This window comes from Ictalurus punctatus, chromosome 5 (genome assembly GCF_001660625.3).
Source record: "Ictalurus punctatus breed USDA103 chromosome 5, Coco_2.0, whole genome shotgun sequence".
In the NCBI taxonomy this organism is placed as follows: Eukaryota; Metazoa; Chordata; class Actinopteri; order Siluriformes; family Ictaluridae; genus Ictalurus; species Ictalurus punctatus.
In genome coordinates this window covers 23,402,423-23,421,776 of record NC_030420.2, presented here as the reverse complement: position 1 = coordinate 23,421,776, position 19,354 = coordinate 23,402,423, and the positions used below count along the sequence as shown (strand labels likewise).

The following is a 19,354-nucleotide window of genomic DNA, read 5'->3' as shown; positions in this document are numbered from 1 at the left end:
TAAATGTTCATGTAAAATCTATTTTTAAACTAACTCCTATTTGTATAAACTATTTGTACCTTCAGAGAATGGTTTTAGAGGAAATTTGTGATTATGTATAACTTACCTATTTGTGTGGAAATAATTAACACAGATATTTCTTAAAGCCTAACTGACCATAATTGTGCTTACACAGTGTTGGAATGTTCGATAATACTGCATAACTGATTTACTAAGACTTTCTGTTTGGAAAGTTTCAACCTATGACCTTTATTGTTAATGTGTAATGCAGTTTTGAATTTACACTATCTGGCCAAAAGGCAATCACACCCATAGGCGGATCTTTCCTAATCTGTTTTCACAAAGTTGTAAGCACACAATTGTCTAGAATGTCTTTGTATGCTGTAGCATACATTCGCTTCCCTGGAACTAAATGGTCCCAACATGTGCCCCCGTGCACAAAATGAGGTCTATAAAGACATGGTTTGCCAAGTTTGGAGTGGGAGAACTTGAGTGGCCTGCACAGAGCCCTGACCTCAATCCTACTGAACATCTTTGACATGAACTGCAATACCGACCATTCCCCAGGCCTCTTTACCTGACCTCACTAATGCTCTTACGGCTCAGTGGGCAAATCCCCACAGTCACAGTCCCCTTCTTAGAAAATTGGAGGTTATTATAACAGCAAAGGGGGGCTAAACCTGGAAAGGGATGATCAACTCCTTCACATAAGGATGTGATGGTCAGGTGTCCACATACTTTTAGCCATATAGTGTATGTTATGTACTAACATATTTTTAAAAAATTTATAGAGTTCAAACATTGTTCTTCCAAAACGATAGTTTTCTGAGTACAAGGGAACATTTTAATTGCCCATATGGTACAGATGCACAGATGTGAATACTTTCTAAAGATTTATAGAAAAAAAATCTGGTTCATACTCTTAGACAAGACCATAACTTTATTTTCTACTCTTACAAATAAATCTAGCTTTTTTCTTCCTTGAACTGCATATCTGATCCAATGAAAAAGTAGTTTATTAAGTACACATGTCTCTATTCCAACAAGTATATAACAGCAACAAGAAAAATACCAAACAACTATATATAAAAAGACATTCTATTTTTAATCATTATAAATTTAGTCAAGTGCACAATATTACGCCAGAGCAAAGCTTAAAAAACAGCCTTACCTCAACAAAACTTGTGCTAAATTCAATAATATGAACTGCTAAAAATAAATTCAGTCATCTGGTCCAAGGAGCTGAGCCGTACACCTGCACTCCAGTTAAAACTGAGCCTTGTTGAGATCCCTGACGACTCTAGCTATTTTGGAGAAAGTATATTAGAGCTACAACAAAAATCAGAAGTAAAGCTGAATGAAGAAGGAATGTTGTACCTTACACTAGGACAAAACTGCATACCAAACAATATATTTAACATGGCATTATTCCAACACTGGTGCCATGACATTAAGTGACATTAACCTTCCAAAGAGCCCATTGCATATGTGTAAGATGTTTGAAGAAAAAAAAAGTAATACTATTTTACAAAGATCCTGCACATCTTTTAAACATAGCCTCACAGATTTAGTTTTCACAATTAGATATGTTTCAGATGTCAAGAACAACCTGGCTAAACAAACATATCACCAGCCATTTAACTGCACTAATAGAATTATTACCATCCAGTAGCATAATACTGGTGTGAAAACTCTCACTCCCCACATCCATGATGTTCGATCTTCTGCTCTGCAGTTACTGGTAGGATGAGATGGGAGATTCTGCTCCACAGCCCACTTAGCTTGTCTACATCCATCTGGTTAAACTCAACAGTCCCGTCAGAGGAGACAAACTTCTTTTTTAAGTACTCTTGCACCTGCTCTTCCACTTCATTCAGACTGAGTTTGAAATCTAGCTCAGCAACAGGGAGCATCACAGTGAAAACCAAAAAGACTTTCTTAAAGGCAGAATTCTCATGATCACAGTAGCGGTAGAAGATGAGTGTAGATCCAGGAGGAAGCTCTTCAAAACGGTGAATAACAGCTGCCTGTGTACCACCTTCAAAGGCCTCTTTCAGCGCTTTATCAATGTCCAGCTTAACCTGGTCGCTGTCTTTTACACTTTTGCTGGTTCCATCAATACCCAGTACTGAGGAGTTGAAAGCGTTAGAAAATGCCTCAGCTAACTGTTGCGCCAGACAGCCCAGAGTCTTCTCAGCCGCTTGACCAGAGGTTAGGATGAGACTCACTGGTTCAGTTGGATCGGTCAGATTAAGGTGGCGCTTAAGATGGATCTCAGTCCTTTTCCAGAGTTCTGGTCGCTGGCTAGGGAATAACGGCTTTAGTTCAGCCAAGTGGGTTTCGAAAGATGCACTGTACAACAATCTGTTGTGATGTTCATTTGTTCTGGATGAGGCCGGAAAGTGTTGATAAGCCATTAAGCCCAACACAAGTGAAGCCAGCAGGAGCACAGCCCACTGAAGCCACCTGCATACACCCCATACATCTGCTGTAGAGACAAATAACACCAGTTACTGCATCATCATCAAACATAATGAAAAGTCAAGCTGTGTGGAATGGAGATAATACCTCTTGAGGGGGGTGTTGAACCTACTTTTGTGGTAACTTTTTTCCTTAATTCTACAAGGAAGAGACAAAATTTTAAATGTTCATCTCTATTAGCACTCAAACAAAGCTGAGAGCTGAGAATCCTACCTATGTTTGTGTGGTCTAGGGACTGTTTTTCAGCAGGAAGGTTATTTGTCTTGTAGATGTGTGTTGCGTGACCTTTCACATATGGATACCTGTCCCTGCCCTGATGATCAGCAGCAGAAACACCTACAGTAAACAAGGTAAAGGACAAAGAAGGCAAGGAAAATACTTAGAGATATACCTGTGAAATAAATGCACTTAACCTGCATTTACACAAGCAAGCAAGAAAACAAAAACAAAAAAGTCCACCATTTATTTCCTATGCGACTTCCTAACCCTTACATTGACAAGTGAATTGAAACTTTGTTCAATTGTATGCAAATAAATTATGATGATTTAAAGTAACAAATCCAAATGGCTGGCACCAGTATATTCTTTAGACCAGTCATTTTGTGCAAGATGTCCTGCAGTCATTGCAAATTTATGAAAAGTTAGGGATTATGGTATGTCTATTCAGCAGTCTCCCAACTTCAACTCACATTCAACTGTGTTTAGGGTAAGCAGGAAAATAAACACTTCCTCTTATTAAAGTTTCATGTTTACCTGTACCTACCTTAATTTACACATATTTTAACAAAACAAAGGTAACACAGTGACATGTAAAATTATTGTGTATGATATAGTGTATATTTATGGACTACAAAATATACGGAACAGAAAAAACACAGGACCTTACATGTCTACAAGCTAGAATAGTTGTGACCACTACAAACTGGGAGTGCAATTAGTGAATGTGTTGCTTGCTAGTCTGAATGCAATATGATTCTAACCTCTGGCTTTCTCCTCCATTTTGTTGTGATACTGTCTTATACTGCTCCTCACTGTCAAAATGTCTGCCCTGTTCTCCTGTGGTTTGAGATTGATAGAAGCAGAGCCTGTTCTGGAGGGTTCTGTGGAGAAAATCAAACGGCTATGAGAAAAATAAATGGAAAATGTGTATATAGAAATGTGTATAAAGTTCAATCTCAAAGACAAAATGTTGACAAACCTCTTGATAAAATCTGAGAACCATGAACTGTGTCTCCACACCCTGTCAGTTTGGACAGCTCTGGTGCCGGTGACTTTTGATGCGAGTTGCTTTGCCGCCGTAAGAATGCCCTCATCTCCTCTGTTTCCAGATTCCCCACACGCAGTGTTCTGATCACATCCTCCTGGATGAGAGGTTTTGCTGGAACAGGCACACAGACAGTGAGTTTGGTACCTACCTCTCCAACAAGTTTCTGACTGATTTAACTCAATTTTAATATAAAAGGGGGGTATTAAAAGTCTTACTGTTCATGACTGCCTCACAATTTTCACTTTCATCCTCTGAACTCATGTCTTCGTTCTGATCTTCATGTTCCTCCGCATCCATTTCCACTGTATTATTTTGGTCCCCATTCTCATGTCCATCTTCTGCGTCCTTCTCCATCTGAAGCCTGGAGACCTTATCTGGAGATCCTGTTTGAAATATACATTGTAATATATTTAATATAATACATGTAATGTAGAACATATACTCATTAAGAGAAAGCAAACATATTATATACACAGTCAAATGTACCATTGGTAAAGATGGGGGTGGGGGGACAAAAACCTCTTTGTGGTCAATTAGCTTAATCTAATGCTGAAAAACTAACCTTTTATTGAAGACAATTTTTTAAAATCCTTGTCAAAAAAAAACTCTTTTTTTTTTTTTTTTTTACTGGAAGCCCTAGACATACTAGGGTATAACACACAAAGGCTAGATTCCATTAGTCATTCATCAACATAAAGAAGATTAGAAAGTAGAGAAATGAAAAAGACAAAAGTATGTTGCGCTTGGTAAATCAGGCAATGTCTATAAAATGCCAGAAAATTCAAATATCCACTGATATTGAAAACAACCAGAGCTGTAAGGAACCTGCCTGGAAGAGGACTAAATTGTATTTTGCCCCCACATACAGTGAGACCGATGGTCAGAGATGCCAAGAAAATCATCTGTGGATGACTGTTGGAAGATTAGCAGAAAATGAAAGCATTTAGCATTACCAAGTATCCAAATATACAATCAGACACCACCTCCATGTCAACAAACTATTCTTCTCAAAGTTGTACCAGAACAAAAGCTTCCTCTTCCATCTCATCACAAGTATAAGCACCTGGACTTCTCTAGAATGATATACTTAATGATATATCAGGTATATCATTCTAGATGTCCTTTGGCTGGGTTCTAAGGTCACATGAGAGAAGAAGAGAGCTTTTTGAACAGAAAAACAAAACAAAACATGAAATGTGCATTTGATATAAGAAGAAGGATGGATATACAACTGTTAAGTAGAGTTAACATCTGTGATGTTATGGGTCTGTTTTTATTCCAAAGGCCCTGGGAACTGTGTTAGGTAACGTGGCATAATGGCCGCATGAAGGAAAGTAAAAATCTGGCTGTCTATACAACTGGGTTGTGGATGGAGCTTTCAGCTGGACAGTGATCCCAAACCAATGCTGAAATCCACACAAAAATAGCCACCGAATCAAGCTTTTGACACTGCCATCCCATTTCCGACTAGAAGAGTCCATAAGAGAGGACCGATGCTTGTGACAAATATGATATTTATTTTTTTAGAATAATACAGAATACAGGTAAGCAGTGGCATGACAGTTGCTTCACATTATGGGATGGGTTAGACGGCTGACATGTGAATAGCAAATAGAGTCAGAAACTTTATTTGTATAAAGTAAATCAAAAAGCTTTTCACTCATGGCTACCTTCATCTGTGCCACACTCTTCAGTGGTGGTAAAAGCTGTGATGTTTCTCTTCCTCTTCAGCGCTCCTCTCGGTCTCAGATCAATTGCAAAAACTCCTAAACACAAAAATAACTCATGTTTATTCTTCATAAGAGTCTATTAACTCAGTTTAATTAATAATACCTGCTAGCCTTCGACACAAAAACTGTGCCCTGGGCCCCCCCCCCCTTTCTTTATCTGTACAAGTTTCGCTTAAGCTACTGCGAGCAGGAGCAAAACGAAAGTAACTGCATTATTTGCCCGTTCCGCCGCCGAGTCCTTTCATATTGTTTTCTGATCGCAAAAGTATCGTTAAATCTATGAAGCCCAACTGTTCGGTCCACATATTCACCAAAGCTATCACTTTAATAAGTAGTAGAGCCGCCATTAGACAGTTTGCATGCATTAAGTCCATACATAAAGTTCAGATCCATGCACAAACTACACGCGAGCTAAAAAGCTAACGGGCATCTATGATCATTTGATTTAAACTCTGTACAAACAGACCTTTATTCCTCAACTGTCTGGTGCTTCTTCTCAATTCAGCACTCTCTCTTTCCAAATCGACGCGATCCATCTGAGTCACATGAAATCAGACCACTTTTATTAAAACTTTAACTCAATACAACACAACTAACTAGCGGTAAAGGGGAAGTGAGAAATGTTTCCTGGGGGACACATTTGTGTGAACACCAGTCATTTCCGGAAACAATACACATCAGACACCAGACCGCAGAGATGAGTCAGAAATGGCGAACGGATATGTACTGTGTACTATAGCCTAGTGGTTACAGTTACAAATTACTTCATAAACATCAGTAGAGTTGGGTACTCAGACTCAAGTCCAATTAAAAACGAACTCGGACTTGTCACGCGTTCGGATAAATTTTTACACGAATTTGACACGGACTCGGACATTTTGGACTCGGAAATTTTTCCGAGTACAATCGCGTCCGCGTCATGTGTAACATGAAAAGAAAGATAAAATAAAAATAACAAAAATTAAGATAAGAAGTTAACCAAGCCTGACACACTTGAAGCGCGTGCACAGAAAGCCGCCTCATCGTGCGAGTATCAGGTTCTCTTTAGAGGCTTATTACTCTTGGACGGTCAAATAAATACACACACATGATGTCAAAATGCAGGTCTGGAAGAGTATTCATGCAAACACAATCGGTTATGTCTTAAGTGAATGTAAACTCGCTGCTTAAACTTATGGTTAAGAAAGTTTTATTTTTTACTTTTCACTAATTAATTATGTTTTTTTTCTAAAAATCCATACGCTAAAATGCCATCAGAACGCTTACTTCATGAGTGGCGTGGTGGTCCGTTCTGGGCCAGAAAATCCAGGGCCACTTTTTGGTCCCAGTCCACCCCGATTATTGATATTGATAATGCGAAATAACATATGCTGAAAATTTTAACATCAGTGTTAAAAAACTGAAATGAAGACCCCATTCTTATGTTTTGCCTAGGGCCCCCAAATCACTAAATCCACCCCTGATTGGATCTGTGCATTAGGTCGTAGCAGTCTAATAAACCTTTTTAAAATCACTCACACACTCATATGACTAAATAACTTCAGTAAATTTAACAGGAATCACTGTATGTGTCATACAGTGAAGTGTATTTTATTTTACATTTCATTGCTTTATTCAGTTTCTGTAGTATTTCCTACTTGAATACTACTGATAGACCTACCGGAGAAAACGTATCGTTATTGTAAAATAAGATTGTAGTCATATTGCCCACACCTAAACATTAGCATTTGGTGATTCCAGTCTTGAATTTCATGCAAAATGTGAAATGTACTTCTTAATGTAGTAAATATCATAAACCCTGCTGATAGGTATATTATTTTTTTCATTTTAGGAATTAAAATGAAAAGTTACGGGAACAGAGCTGTGTTCAGAAATGAGTTTGTTGTCAGTCATAGATTAAAAGCAATAATAAAGCATTAAATTTGTTATGACCTGCTGCAAAATGTAACTCTACCCTGTCTCTCTCTCAGCCTATATAACTGTGGGGGAGAGGCATCAAATAATTCGAACTGGAGGACACAATATACTACCTACTAAATATTACAACATTATTGTTACGGTCTTTATAATATCAAGCAACACAACCTCATAACCATTTAATGAATAAACAGCTTATTCCCAAATGGTTTATTCATACATTTATTTATACATGGATCAAAAGTTGCATTTATTAAATTTACCCTGCAGAAACAAAATCAACAATCAAATTAAAACAATTAAAATGTTTATTCTTTTATTTCAGTAAAAGAATAATGTAATTAAAGTTTTCATATAAAGAATGCTAACTGCTCAAAACATTTTCAGTGAATAACAGTCCATTTACAGTGCAATTTCTTCTCCCACAGACTTAAAGATGCACTTTGTTATTTGTTGAGCTCACTTCTGCCTGCAAGGTGAAGTGCAACTGCAAGGAAAACATAGCCTTCCACATGCTCCTAACACCACCCACTGTTGAAACTTCATATGCCCTCTGAGTTGCCTTTCAGGGAAAAGGAGATTGTGTAGAAAAATGTAGTCAGAAATGATTACACTAGCCAGATCCATTGCAATATTCCAAATGACTGATTTTCTAATGTATCATTAAAAATTCCACAAGCTTATATAATTTCAAGCTATACAAACTGTAATATGTCACCTTAAGGCATTTTCAAATTAATTCAAGTATTATCAGTCGCACACACCCTCCCTCACACACACACACACACACACACACACACTCTCTCTCACACTCAAACACACACACAGAGAGAGAGAGGACTATGTTGAAACTATGAATCAGTGGATCCCTGTAGATTTCCCCCGACCATTTCTGTAGAATAACTATAATAAGCCTCCAGTTCAGTTCACAGAAAGTCACCTTTATGTTTGACAGCCGTGCTGTTCAATCTTCTGCTCTGCAGTTACCGGTAGGATGAGATGGGAGATTCTACTCCACAGCCCACTTAGCTTGTCTAAATCCATCTGGTTAAACTTAGCCGTCTTTTCAGAGGAGACAAACTTCTCTGTTAAATACTCTTGCACTACCTCCTCCACCAGTCCCAGACTGACATTAGGTGGGAAATCCATCTCTTCCTGTAGCATGACAGTGAAAGCCAAAAAGACTTTCTTAAAGGCAGAATTCTCATGATCACAGTAGCGGTAGAAGATGAGTGTAGATCCAGGAGGAAGCTCTTCAAAACGGTGAATAACAGCTGCTTGTGTGCCACCTTCAAAAGCCTCTTTCAGCGCTTTATCAATGTCCAGCTTAACCTGGTCACTGCCTTCTTCACTTTTGCTAGATCCATCAATAGCCAAGACTGAGGAGTTGAGAGCGTTAGAAAACGCTGCAGCTAACTGGTGAGCCAGACAACCCAGAGTCTTCTCAGCAGCACGACCAGAAGTTAGGATGAGACTCACTGGTTCAGTTGGATCAGTCAGGTTGAGATGTTTCTGGAGGTGGATCCTGCTTCTCCTCCACAGTTCACGATGCTGGCTGGGGAAACTGGCTTTGACCTTGTCCATTTCTTGACAAAACACCTCCAGCAAATTAAACTGTTTTTGCAAGGGTGGAGATGAGGTACTCGGAAACCACAGAACCACACCCAGAAGAGCAAGCAGAAAAAATAATAATATGTACCATCCTGTGTGTGAGAGAAAACAATAATGTCTGTAACTGTAACAACAACAACAACAACAACAATGCTATACTAAAAAATAAAAATGCTATTTCTGCGTAATTTGCATAGCAACTGTTGGTGCTACTAATCATACAAGTCAAAAACAATACTTACTGGAAGTATCAGCAGCAGTTGGGCTCTTTTTTGTTTCAACATGGCCACGAACGTCGCCTTCGCCCAGATGTGCTGTAGTACAATCACACAAAACACGTCTAAATCTACCATCTATCATGGGTGCTAACAAAATATTTAAAGAAAAATGTATTCCAAATACTGCATTCACAGTCTAAGGTGGAAGACTCAATTGAAACAATGTTATGAGACAACTGACCACTGACAGGTGAAGTGAATAACATTGATTATCTCATTACAATGGTACCTGTCAAGGTGTGGGATATATTAGGCAGCAAGTGAACAGCCAATTCTTGAAGTTGATGTGTTGGAAGCAAAGTAAAAAGGGGCAAGCGTAAGTATCTGCGCGATTTTGCCAAGTGTCAAATTGTGACGGCTACAAGGAAGGACAATCGGTGAACTGGTGACAGGGTCATGGGCTCCCAAAACTCATTGATGTGCATGGGGAGGGAAGGCTAGCCCGTCTGGTATGATCGACCATCTGTGGGACGTGCTGGATAAACAAGTCCGATCTGTGGAGACCCCACCTCGCAACCTACAGGGCTTACAGGATCTGATGCTAACATCTTGGTACCAGATACCCCAACACACCTTCAGAGGTCTTGTGGAATACATGCCTCGACGAGTCATAGCTTTTTGGCAGCACAAGGGGGACCTACACAATATTAGGCAGGTGGTTTTAATAATCAGCCATAACATTAAAACCACCTGCCTAATATTGTGTAGGTCCCCCGTGTGCTGCACATCCCACTGATGCTCCATCAGATTGAGATCTGGTGAATTTGGAGGCTAAGTCAACACCTTAAACTCTTGATCATTTTCCTCAAACCATTCCTGAACAATTTTTGCAGTGTGGCAGGGCTCATTATCCTGCTGAAAGAGGCCACTGCCATTCGGGAATACCGTTACCATGAAAGGGTGTACTTGGTCTGCAACAATGTTTCTTAAATTGTAGAAACCTTTGGTGTGGACAAAGGTCAGCATAGGTACTCTAACCAGTCTGCGGCTACGCAGACCCATACGCAGCAAGCTGTGATGCACTGTGTTCGGACACCTTTCTGTCATTGCGTACTGGGGACACCCCACAAGACCTGAAATTTTGGAGATGCTTAGACCCAATTGTCTAGCCATAATAATTTGGCCCTAGTCAAACTTGTTCAGATCCTTACGCTTGCCCATTTGTCCTGCTTCCAACACATCAACTTTTGACTGTTCACTTGCTGCCTAATATACCCCACCTCTTGATAGGTGTCACTGTAACAAGATAATCAAATGTTATTCACTTCACCGGTGAGTGGTTTTAATGTTATGGTTGATTGGTGTATATTCAATAATACACTGCAGTACATTATACCTATTTTTTGTTTCTTATTGGACCTCCTCAGTCTTGGGCCCTCCCCAGGATGTGGCACGTCATCACTTTCATTCTTGCCTTTGATGCACTTCCCATCTAATTTGTCAAGGTCCTCTCGTTCTGCATCAGATTGACCTCTGACTCCAGCTGTACCTATCAATTAAAATGTATTCAAAATCTATTTCACTGTTTGAAAACCTCTTTCATTTTAGTAGTGTAATATGTGTAGACACCCTATATTCAGTAATTCATTATGCACAAGACACCTTTCTTATTCGCCTTCTGTTGGTTATGCACTCTTGTGTCAGTGTCTTCAGGCTGCTCAGTGTCCTGTCCTACATTAAAGATGCAACATGAGGTTATTATTTCAAGAATGGATTCGAAGACAGAACAATGAAAATCCAATAACTGGAAATGTATTAGGACTACAGCTTCTGATGGTTATACATTAACTGTGTGAAAACAGCCTTACTGGAAATGCAGGTACACGTTATCTACAAACCTGCACAAACTATAACCAGTGCTGTTTCTAGCCTGCCCATGCCCCTGAGCAAAATTCATTTTGTCCTCAATCACTTCCTTCATTATATACACAAATGCATTACTGTAACAGAAACGTATTTATCTGCTTTGCAGCTGCCTAACTGTTAATCACCAAACAGAGAATTCAGTAGGTAACTGGTTATAGGGCTTGGATGCCACTATTAAATGTTCATGATGATAGCCAGCTTATCGTGTAATTAAAGTCTGTTTTAGCTGAGAAGTTATCATAAATAATGGGGCTCATCAGCAAATAAACAAACACACATATTCAATAACAACAGATTCAATAGTACATACGTTTAACATGTTTCGTTTGTGGGCTCTTCACACTCTGGTTTATTTCTGAAGAGGTAAGACCACAGTCCCCCTCCTGACTTCTTTCATCTATGTCTTGATATAGTAGACAACAGACTTTAAACAAGGATGCAAAATATAAAATGACAGAAATACATTTTTTATACCAATTATGCAGGCTGTAATGTTACTGTAGATGTGGTGGATTAAATAAATGCAAATGGAATTTTAAAAATCCCACTATTTTAATCACCATCATCAGTGTAACACTCTACTTCTTCTTCTTCGTCGTCTTCTTCTTCAGAATTACCACTGTCTGCATCTCCACCTATCAAATGCACAGATATAATAAAGTTGTTCATATCACCACTGGATATTAAAGAAAGGTAACAGGCTTAAGTGAAGTGAAATAATGTAAAAACAAATGATTCGGAATTAAATTCTATAGACAAGGTGTACAGGGTATTCTTGGTCTGCAACAATGTTTTTTTTACAATTGTAGAAACTTTCGGTGGTGGACAGGGGTCAGCGTGGGTGCTCTAGACAGTCTGCTAAACTCTAAACGCAGCCCCATACACAGCAAGCTGTGATACACTGTGTATTCTGACACCTTTCTATCATAGCCAGCATGAACTTTTTTCAGCAATTTGTGCCACACTAGATCTTCTGTGGGATAGGACCAAGTGGACTAGCCTTCACTCCCCATGTGCAAGAGTGGGGGTCAAGGACCCTGTCCCTGGTTGTCCTTCCTTTGACCACTTTTTGTAGGTACTAACCAATGCATATTGGGGACACCCCACAAGACCTGCCGTTTTTGGAGATGCTTTGACCCAAGTGTCTAGCCATAACAATTTGGCCCTAGTAAAAGTTGTTCAGATCCTTACGCTTGCCCATATTTCCTGCTTCCAACACATCAACTTTTGACTGTTCACTTGCTGCCTAATATATCCCACCCCTTGACAGGTGCCACTCTAACAAGACAATCAATGTTATTCACTTCACCGGTGAGTGGTTTTATTGTTATGGTTGATTGGTGTATATTCAATAATACACTATTACATTATACCTATTAGGTACATTATACCTATTTTTTGTTTCTCATTGGACCTCCTCAGTCTTGGGCTCTCCCCAGCATGTGGCACGTCATCGTTTTCATTCTTGCCTTTGATGCACTTCCCATCTAATTTGTCAAGGTCCTCTCGTTCTGCATCAGACTGACCTCTGACTCCAGCTGTATCGATCAATTAAAATGTATTCAAAATCTATTTCACTGTTTGAAAACCTCTTTCATTTTAGTAGTGTAATATGTGTAGACACCCTATATTCAGTAATTCATTATGCACAAAACACCTTTCTTATTCGCCTTCTGTTGGTTATGCACTCTTGTGTCAGTGTCCTCAGGCTGCTCAGTGTCCTGTCCTACATTAAAGATGCAACATGAGGTTATTATTTCAAGAATGGATTCGAAGACAGAACAATGAAGTTTTAATCAACTGGATCATTATTTGCAAATGAAAACACAAAAATTGCAATCCCACCAAATGTTCACAACTTCATTAAACAAAAAACGCATCAGAAGCCCGGTTCACAGCAGGACATTTTTTTAGCGCATTAAATGGTTAGTTTTTTGACGCATTTTTTTACGCTTATACCCATGCGTTAAACGCAGGCGACACGCTGAATGACATTGCAAATTCACTCTCTGACAGCAGATGGCACTTATTGACATGCAGAAATAACCCGGTACACAAACTGTGACGCTGCACATCTTCCCATTTCTGACAGCTACTCGTCATAAGAAGGAAGCACAACAGTATCTGAAATCGAATTCACATACCAATCATACAACTCTTACTATTTCTGCTATATGCACATATGATAGAAATACTATGAGTAGCCCATATGCTCATGTCTCTATATATGCAACCATGCCTACTGTATATGCCAAATGTAAAATAAATACAATAAACTATCAATCAATCAGCGGATTATCATTGAGCAGAGGTGTGAAATATTTGCAGGAAAGGACAAAAGAAACAGTGGTGTACTGCTTCCAGTGAGATTTTGCAGTATGCAACCGATGCACACTACACGAGTCAAACAATCCTATAATGCAACGGGACTGGTGCGGACGAGGTAAGAAAAATAAAAATCGTGGAAGACAGCGTTGGCTCTTTTTTAAGTATTAAACCTTGGTTAAACAGGACTTGTTTAACAATATCCGAATAAATTGTTAACTTATTTAAGATTGTTGTGTTTATGACGACATCGAAGGTCACATTACAATGCTAACATGGCGGATGTAGTATGTCCGGGACCGTAATCATAATACACACATACTGATTAGTATGTACTGTTTAAACGGCAATGCAGTAGATACTGTATCGAATGCTTACTGTCACAGTACCCGATTTTGGACGCAGCTATAGTTTAAACTTCAGCAGCGAAGGGCATGTGACCAAAAGCACGAATCTCATTTGTTGGAAAGTTTTTAACGCAACGCGCCAAAAAAAATCTAATCCCCGACGTTAAAAATAATTGCTTTGACGGCACATGTAAACCGTGTGGGTGTGAACACTCCCATTAACAGCCATTGGGGCGTTAAACGGACCGTTTAATGTGCTGAAAAATCGTCCCAGTGTGAACGGGCCTTGAGGCAGTTCTTAAATTCACTCAAAGTCAGAGGGAAAAAAAATCTCGCTAATCCTCAACAGAACTAGAAGAGTTTGCACATGGTACGATTAGCTTCCTTTATATGTGTAAATATTCTTTATAAAAATACACATAACTCTTAAATGGAAGAATAAAAATCAGTACAAGCTGTAATAAATAAAAAACCATAAACCAGATATATTCTTTTAAATAAATAAATATAAAAGACACTTGGAAAAACACCTGCTGATTTAGACTTCATGTATAATCGGAGTTTGTATGCATCATACTTTCTCTAGAAAACAGCAGATTGTTTTAGGGGCAATTTAGTAGAATAACAGCAACCTCTTAGTGAAGAGGGGGAACAAATTATAATCTAGATCTAAATTTATCATGTGCTCAACGTTTGATCTAGTGCCTGCAAAAAAGGGTACATGCTGAATGAAGAAATGACAGCAACTCAAAGTAAAAAAAATGAGTAGACGGTGTGGTGATAGCCTAGTGATGATTATGATGATACGAACGAGCAAAATGCACAGGTTGTTACCATTCATTTTTTCAGCACTATCCAGCTGTCTAGAAGAGGAGTCGGTCAATTCAGGGTAAATCTGTGTAGCTGTGATGGTATAAAAACAAATAAAATCACAGACTCGAACAGCAAAGCGTTAACATGAACTGTGTCGTGACTGAGATAATAAACCGTCACTAAGCAGAGTGATTGATGGAAACAGTGCATAAATAAATCAGTGAACTAGCTAGATTTTTTCATCATTCATATTTTAAATATAACAATAATAAAATGGCATGAATCTTGAACTTAACTGATTTAGGCCCATTTATATAATTAAGAAACATTACTAAGCATACATATTCTGTAAATATGGTTCACTAATTCAGTGGCTCAGCCAACCGATCATGTAATGTTATGCAAACTTTGCTAATAATTTGAACTTTTACAGCTAACTTACCCGAGCTAGCTAGCTAGGTTATCTGAGTTAATTTAGTTCTGCTCAGGCGCGTTTTTGACTCGGAATTATCAGATATGCTCAAAATTAGACAAAGTGATTAAAAAAAAAAAAAATCCACTCACCAAGTTCATGTGTTCATACATTAGTAGTTTAACAGAGCTTCGTTTCGGTTTTGCCTAAACTGAACAAAACACAGGATTGAACCGAGTTGATGACGTCATTGTGCGGATGGGTTCAGGGCGAATTCCGTTTCGGAGTGACAGCAAACCGGAAGTTACAAAGGTTTCCCGTCTTTTAAAACGAGCTGCAGTCTCGCTTATTAGAGTTTCTCCTGAGAATTCAGTTATTAGAAGAAACTGCTAGTCACGTACAGTACAAACTCCAGTGTATCATTCTTCCTAACCAGGGCGGAACGTATTATTTGGACCCTTGTTTCTTCTGGGATTTCACTGTTCTCTATTGAAATTTATGGATGCAGGATTGGTTTGCGCTCTTCATGAAAAACGAGAAAATAAACATTACACACAATAATTAAAATTTCCACACAAACAACATGATAAATTATTTATCTGTGTTCACTTATTAGAACTACTTTTTAAATAGTAGTGTTTTGTATTTTGAGTGTTTTGCTTTCCCCTAAATATTTTTTTTGTAATTCCTTAAAGAATGCAAACAAATTGTCATTCATTAAAAAATCCATTAAAAAAACCATCCATTCATTTTATGTACCGATTATCCTACAGAGGGTTGTGGGGTGCCTGGAGCCTAACCCAGGGACTTGGGTGGTGCAGGGTGAGGTCCCAACCCATCACAGGGCACAGTCACACATACTCACAGATTATCGCCAATTTGGAAATGGCAATCAGCCTACAACACTTTTCAGGGTCACGGGGAACCTGGAGCATATCCCAGAGAGCATGGGGTACAAGGCGGGGTACACCCTGTACAGGGTGCCTGTCCATCGCAGGGCACATTCACAATCAGTCTTGGTACTGGGGGAGGAAACTGAAGTACCCGGAGGAAACCCCGACACACACACGGCCCTGGCAGGACTCGAACCCTGGATCCTGGAGGTGTGAGGTGAACATGCTAACCACTAAGCCAGGGTGTGCCCCTCAAATTATTTAGTTGTCCTTTTATAATTCAAGCACTTTTTACACACCAATAGATAAAATATGGCTATTTTCAAGGTTTTCCAGTACTTACATTTCAAAAAGCCAAATTCAAGCACCTTATATGTTTAAAATGTGTTTAAAAAACAAAACAAAACAAAAAAAAAACACCCAAATGTTTTACTAGAAAATGTCCCTGTCTCCCCACCACGAAACATGGTAAACACATCACACAACACTGTTGCCAAACTTATTAACAAATTTTAAAAGATTGGTAATGTTGCAGACCAACCAAGAAGTTGACTTTCATGAACATAGCCTGACAAAAGCACAACTGACATAACTGGTAAACATAGTCCAGTATGTATGGAGACTTGTTTAGTTTTATTGTAGTTATGATGACTTTGTAAATATAACTGTTGTATTGCATCATGTGGTAAACACATGATGCAATCACATGTGCAATGTCTGTATGGTTGGACACTGAAGAATTTTTTCTTGATCATCCTTACTGTATATAGAACAAAAAGGTGAACACCCTTTTCTAAACAGTGTGATCATGTCTCCGGTTGTTTCAGACTGCTTAAATGGACAAGAGAATTTTCTCAGTTTTTTTTCCCCTGCAAGTGTTTTCTTCCTCAGCCTCAAGCCTTATACCCAAAGTCTAGAAGTTTGCATATGTCAATGTGAAGCAAATACAGAAAACTGAGAGATTTGCAAATTTAATTCCAAATTAACAAAATGTGTTCATTCTAAGTAAAACAAAAAAACATTCCCAAATGTATAGATGTTTCGTACACTGAACATGCAATTGAACTTGCTACAAATAACACTGAAATGATGTACTGTAGAAATGCATTAGGAAAATCTTAAAGGCAAATATGACATTAGTGTATTAGGCACTTGCTAGTGTTATGGCTTCGGCTCAGACCTTTTTGAAGTATGTAAAACTAGTTGATCAGGGATAAGTTTACTAAACGGTCAGCTATGGGATCATATTTACTAAATATCACAGCTTTATTGTTGAAAGGCAACATGGTCACATTTCAGGAAGACAACATAAGACATCTTTTAAAAGTAGTTACTGACATCTCCCATTTCCACCACAACAGTTTTCAGCTGTGAGTAATACTCAATGGTCACCATTCCATTCTCTCTGCCAAAACCTGGAGAGAAGGGGAAAAAACGGTTATCCCTCATGGATGTAATTTACATAAAAACATTACAAACAGTTTAAGAAGTACCTGTGTATACACAGTAAGAAAATGTGAATTTGAAATTTTTTTTATAAAGAGGCCAGTGTCCATTGCCATTGTTATGGCATTAATAAAAGTATAATTATTCTCGCAGTAGCTACAGTATACCTGACATCTTGTAGCCTCCAAATGGGACCTCCACTGGACTGACATTATAATTATTGATAAAGCACGTTCCAGCTTGAAGATTTTCAGCCACTCTGTGGGCTCGAGAAATATCCCTACATGCATGAGAGACAAAAATGTTGAAATTTAAGATGCAAGACGTTGCATAAAAAAATTCTTATCATTCTGACATCTGAAGGTGACACTGGTGTGAGACTTTACCTGGTGAAGACTCCAGATGCCAGACCAAAAGTTGTATTGTTGGCTCTTTGTAAAACCTCCTCTTCTGTGTCAAATGGCATAATGGACATTACAGGCCCAAAGATTTCCTCTTTCACACAGGTCATGTCATCCCTGCAGTTATCTATGAATGGAGCAACATATAAAAGAAATCAAACAAACATTCACTAGCATATTGCTGGAAAGCTTATTTTAGATTATATTAGGGCCCAACTTCTTATAATGAAAAAAGCTAATGACTCTTCTCATGCTAATTGGTAGTGGATTTTTTTTTTCCCATAGCAGCAAGAGTGGGTATTTGGTGGTAGACAAATACTGTACATGCACAGATACAAAATTAGCATCTTGTCATAAGCATGAGAATGGAACAAACTTTTTTGGCCAGTATCACACACACAAAGGTTAGTGTTGTTAAGCTAGAAGCTAAGCCAGACACAACAAAAATTAAAATATTACCCAGTACACAAGGGGACAAGTAGTAACCTCCTTTCAGTTTGGGGTCACTGGAAACAAATGGTTCTCCACCACATAGCACCTTGGCTCCCTAAACAAGATGCGAGACATTAAATCTACAGCTTCTATTTTTGTATATTGTTACAATCATTACGGTGTACCTATTCAGATCAGACGTCTTTTTTACTGATCAGACATAGTGAATAGTTCAGTCAATTTGATCTAGTTATGTATAGTATCAATCTGAGATGCTCTAAAATGCATCTTTTCTACAAAACCACATCCTCAGCACATCATGTGTGTGCAGTACAATGACAGTAACTTGTTGATCTACTATGAAGAATTTCACAATAGGTTCAAACTAATTTGCTATGTAAAGTTTAAACAAACACATTGATAATACTAAGATCTACCAGTCAAGGTTGAAGTGCTAGGAGCGACTGCTCCATTTATATTTATGTGAAGAAATAAATGTGTGAAAAAATAAATCTTCTCTTATGTGGACATTCAAAAGCATACAACACGCACTGAAATGTTACTTAGGTGACTTTTCTTTTTTTTCCCCTTCATAGATTAAATACCTTATTAAAAAAGCTTAATGAGTTGATGTGCAGTAGTACCTGTTCTTTAGCTTGATTAATAAAGCCCAGTACTTTCTCCATGTGGGGTTTGCTGATCAGCGCACCCATCCGTGTTCCATCTAGTAAAGGATCTCCAACAGCAATGGCCTTGGCTCTCTTCACGACCTCCTCTACAAATGGCTTCATAATCTCCCTCTGCACGAAGACCCGTGTCCCATTGCAACACACCTGCATCAACCAGAAAACATTTATGACACCTGCAGTATGTCTATGCTAGGGAAAAGGAACAACTTATATATATATATATATATATATATATATATATATATATATAGACAACTAGTAACTTACTAGACTGTCATTAATAAATGGCAAACAACTTCTTTAACAATAGCCAAGTTTATGGACACCTGAGCATCAAATTCCAAATGTAGTCCCCCTTTTTTGTTATAATAACCTCCACTCTTCTAGAAAGGCTTTCCACTATATAGTGGCGCAAGGATGTGGGGATTTGCCCATTCAGCCACAAG

The 19,354-nt window shown here is 38.5% G+C and overlaps 3 protein-coding genes across 9 annotated transcripts in view; all 3 read right to left on the bottom strand.

Moving 5' to 3' along the window:
• Positions 1-922: 922 nt before the first annotated feature.
• Positions 923-6,126, bottom strand: LOC108265591 (torsin-1A-interacting protein 2). 4 transcript variants are annotated; one of them, XM_017468113.3, is made up of 8 exons: positions 5,945-6,126; positions 5,419-5,514; positions 3,964-4,131; positions 3,680-3,859; positions 3,462-3,581; positions 2,695-2,817; positions 2,569-2,619; positions 923-2,485 (listed from the first exon to the last, which is right to left on the bottom strand). In XM_017468113.3, exons 1-8 carry the CDS (start codon positions 6,012-6,014, stop codon positions 1,695-1,697), a joined length of 1,599 nt encoding a protein of 532 aa, XP_017323602.1. In that variant the 5' UTR covers positions 6,015-6,126; the 3' UTR covers positions 923-1,694. The 4 variants fall into 4 exon arrangements, with proteins under 4 accessions (XP_017323602.1, XP_047011603.1, XP_017323601.1 ...); XM_047155647.2 differs by having other exon boundaries at positions 923-2,488; positions 3,982-4,131; XM_017468112.2 differs by having other exon boundaries at positions 923-2,488; positions 5,945-6,125.
• Positions 6,127-7,601: 1,475 nt separating this feature from the next.
• Positions 7,602-15,363, bottom strand: zgc:112962 (uncharacterized protein LOC548348 homolog). Of its 4 annotated transcripts, XM_053680343.1 has the most exons (11): positions 15,200-15,363; positions 14,657-14,725; positions 12,809-12,876; positions 12,542-12,695; positions 11,711-11,785; positions 11,461-11,553; positions 10,887-10,955; positions 10,621-10,773; positions 9,249-9,320; positions 8,336-9,098; positions 7,602-7,957 (listed from the first exon to the last, which is right to left on the bottom strand). In XM_053680343.1, exons 2-10 carry the CDS (start codon positions 14,661-14,663, stop codon positions 8,338-8,340), a joined length of 1,452 nt encoding a protein of 483 aa, XP_053536318.1. In that variant the 5' UTR covers positions 14,664-14,725; positions 15,200-15,363; the 3' UTR covers positions 7,602-7,957; positions 8,336-8,337. The 4 variants fall into 4 exon arrangements, with proteins under 4 accessions (XP_053536318.1, XP_017323606.1, XP_053536317.1 ...); XM_017468117.3 differs by having other exon boundaries at positions 7,602-9,098; positions 12,542-12,688; positions 12,808-12,876; positions 15,200-15,360; XM_053680342.1 differs by having other exon boundaries at positions 7,602-9,098; positions 15,200-15,360.
• A 1,532-nt stretch (positions 15,364-16,895) lies between these two features.
• Positions 16,896-19,354, bottom strand: part of aldh9a1a.1 (aldehyde dehydrogenase 9 family, member A1a, tandem duplicate 1) — an 11,869-nt gene continuing 9,410 nt past the window's right edge. Inside the window, exons 8-12 of the mRNA XM_017468119.3 lie at positions 18,864-19,052; positions 18,247-18,334; positions 17,773-17,914; positions 17,554-17,666; positions 16,896-17,355 (exon numbers count right to left, since the gene is read on the bottom strand). Of these exons, the coding sequence (XP_017323608.1) occupies positions 17,261-17,355; positions 17,554-17,666; positions 17,773-17,914; positions 18,247-18,334; positions 18,864-19,052 (627 nt within the window). The 3' untranslated portion in view covers positions 16,896-17,260. The remainder of the gene's footprint in view (positions 17,356-17,553; positions 17,667-17,772; positions 17,915-18,246; positions 18,335-18,863; positions 19,053-19,354) is intronic.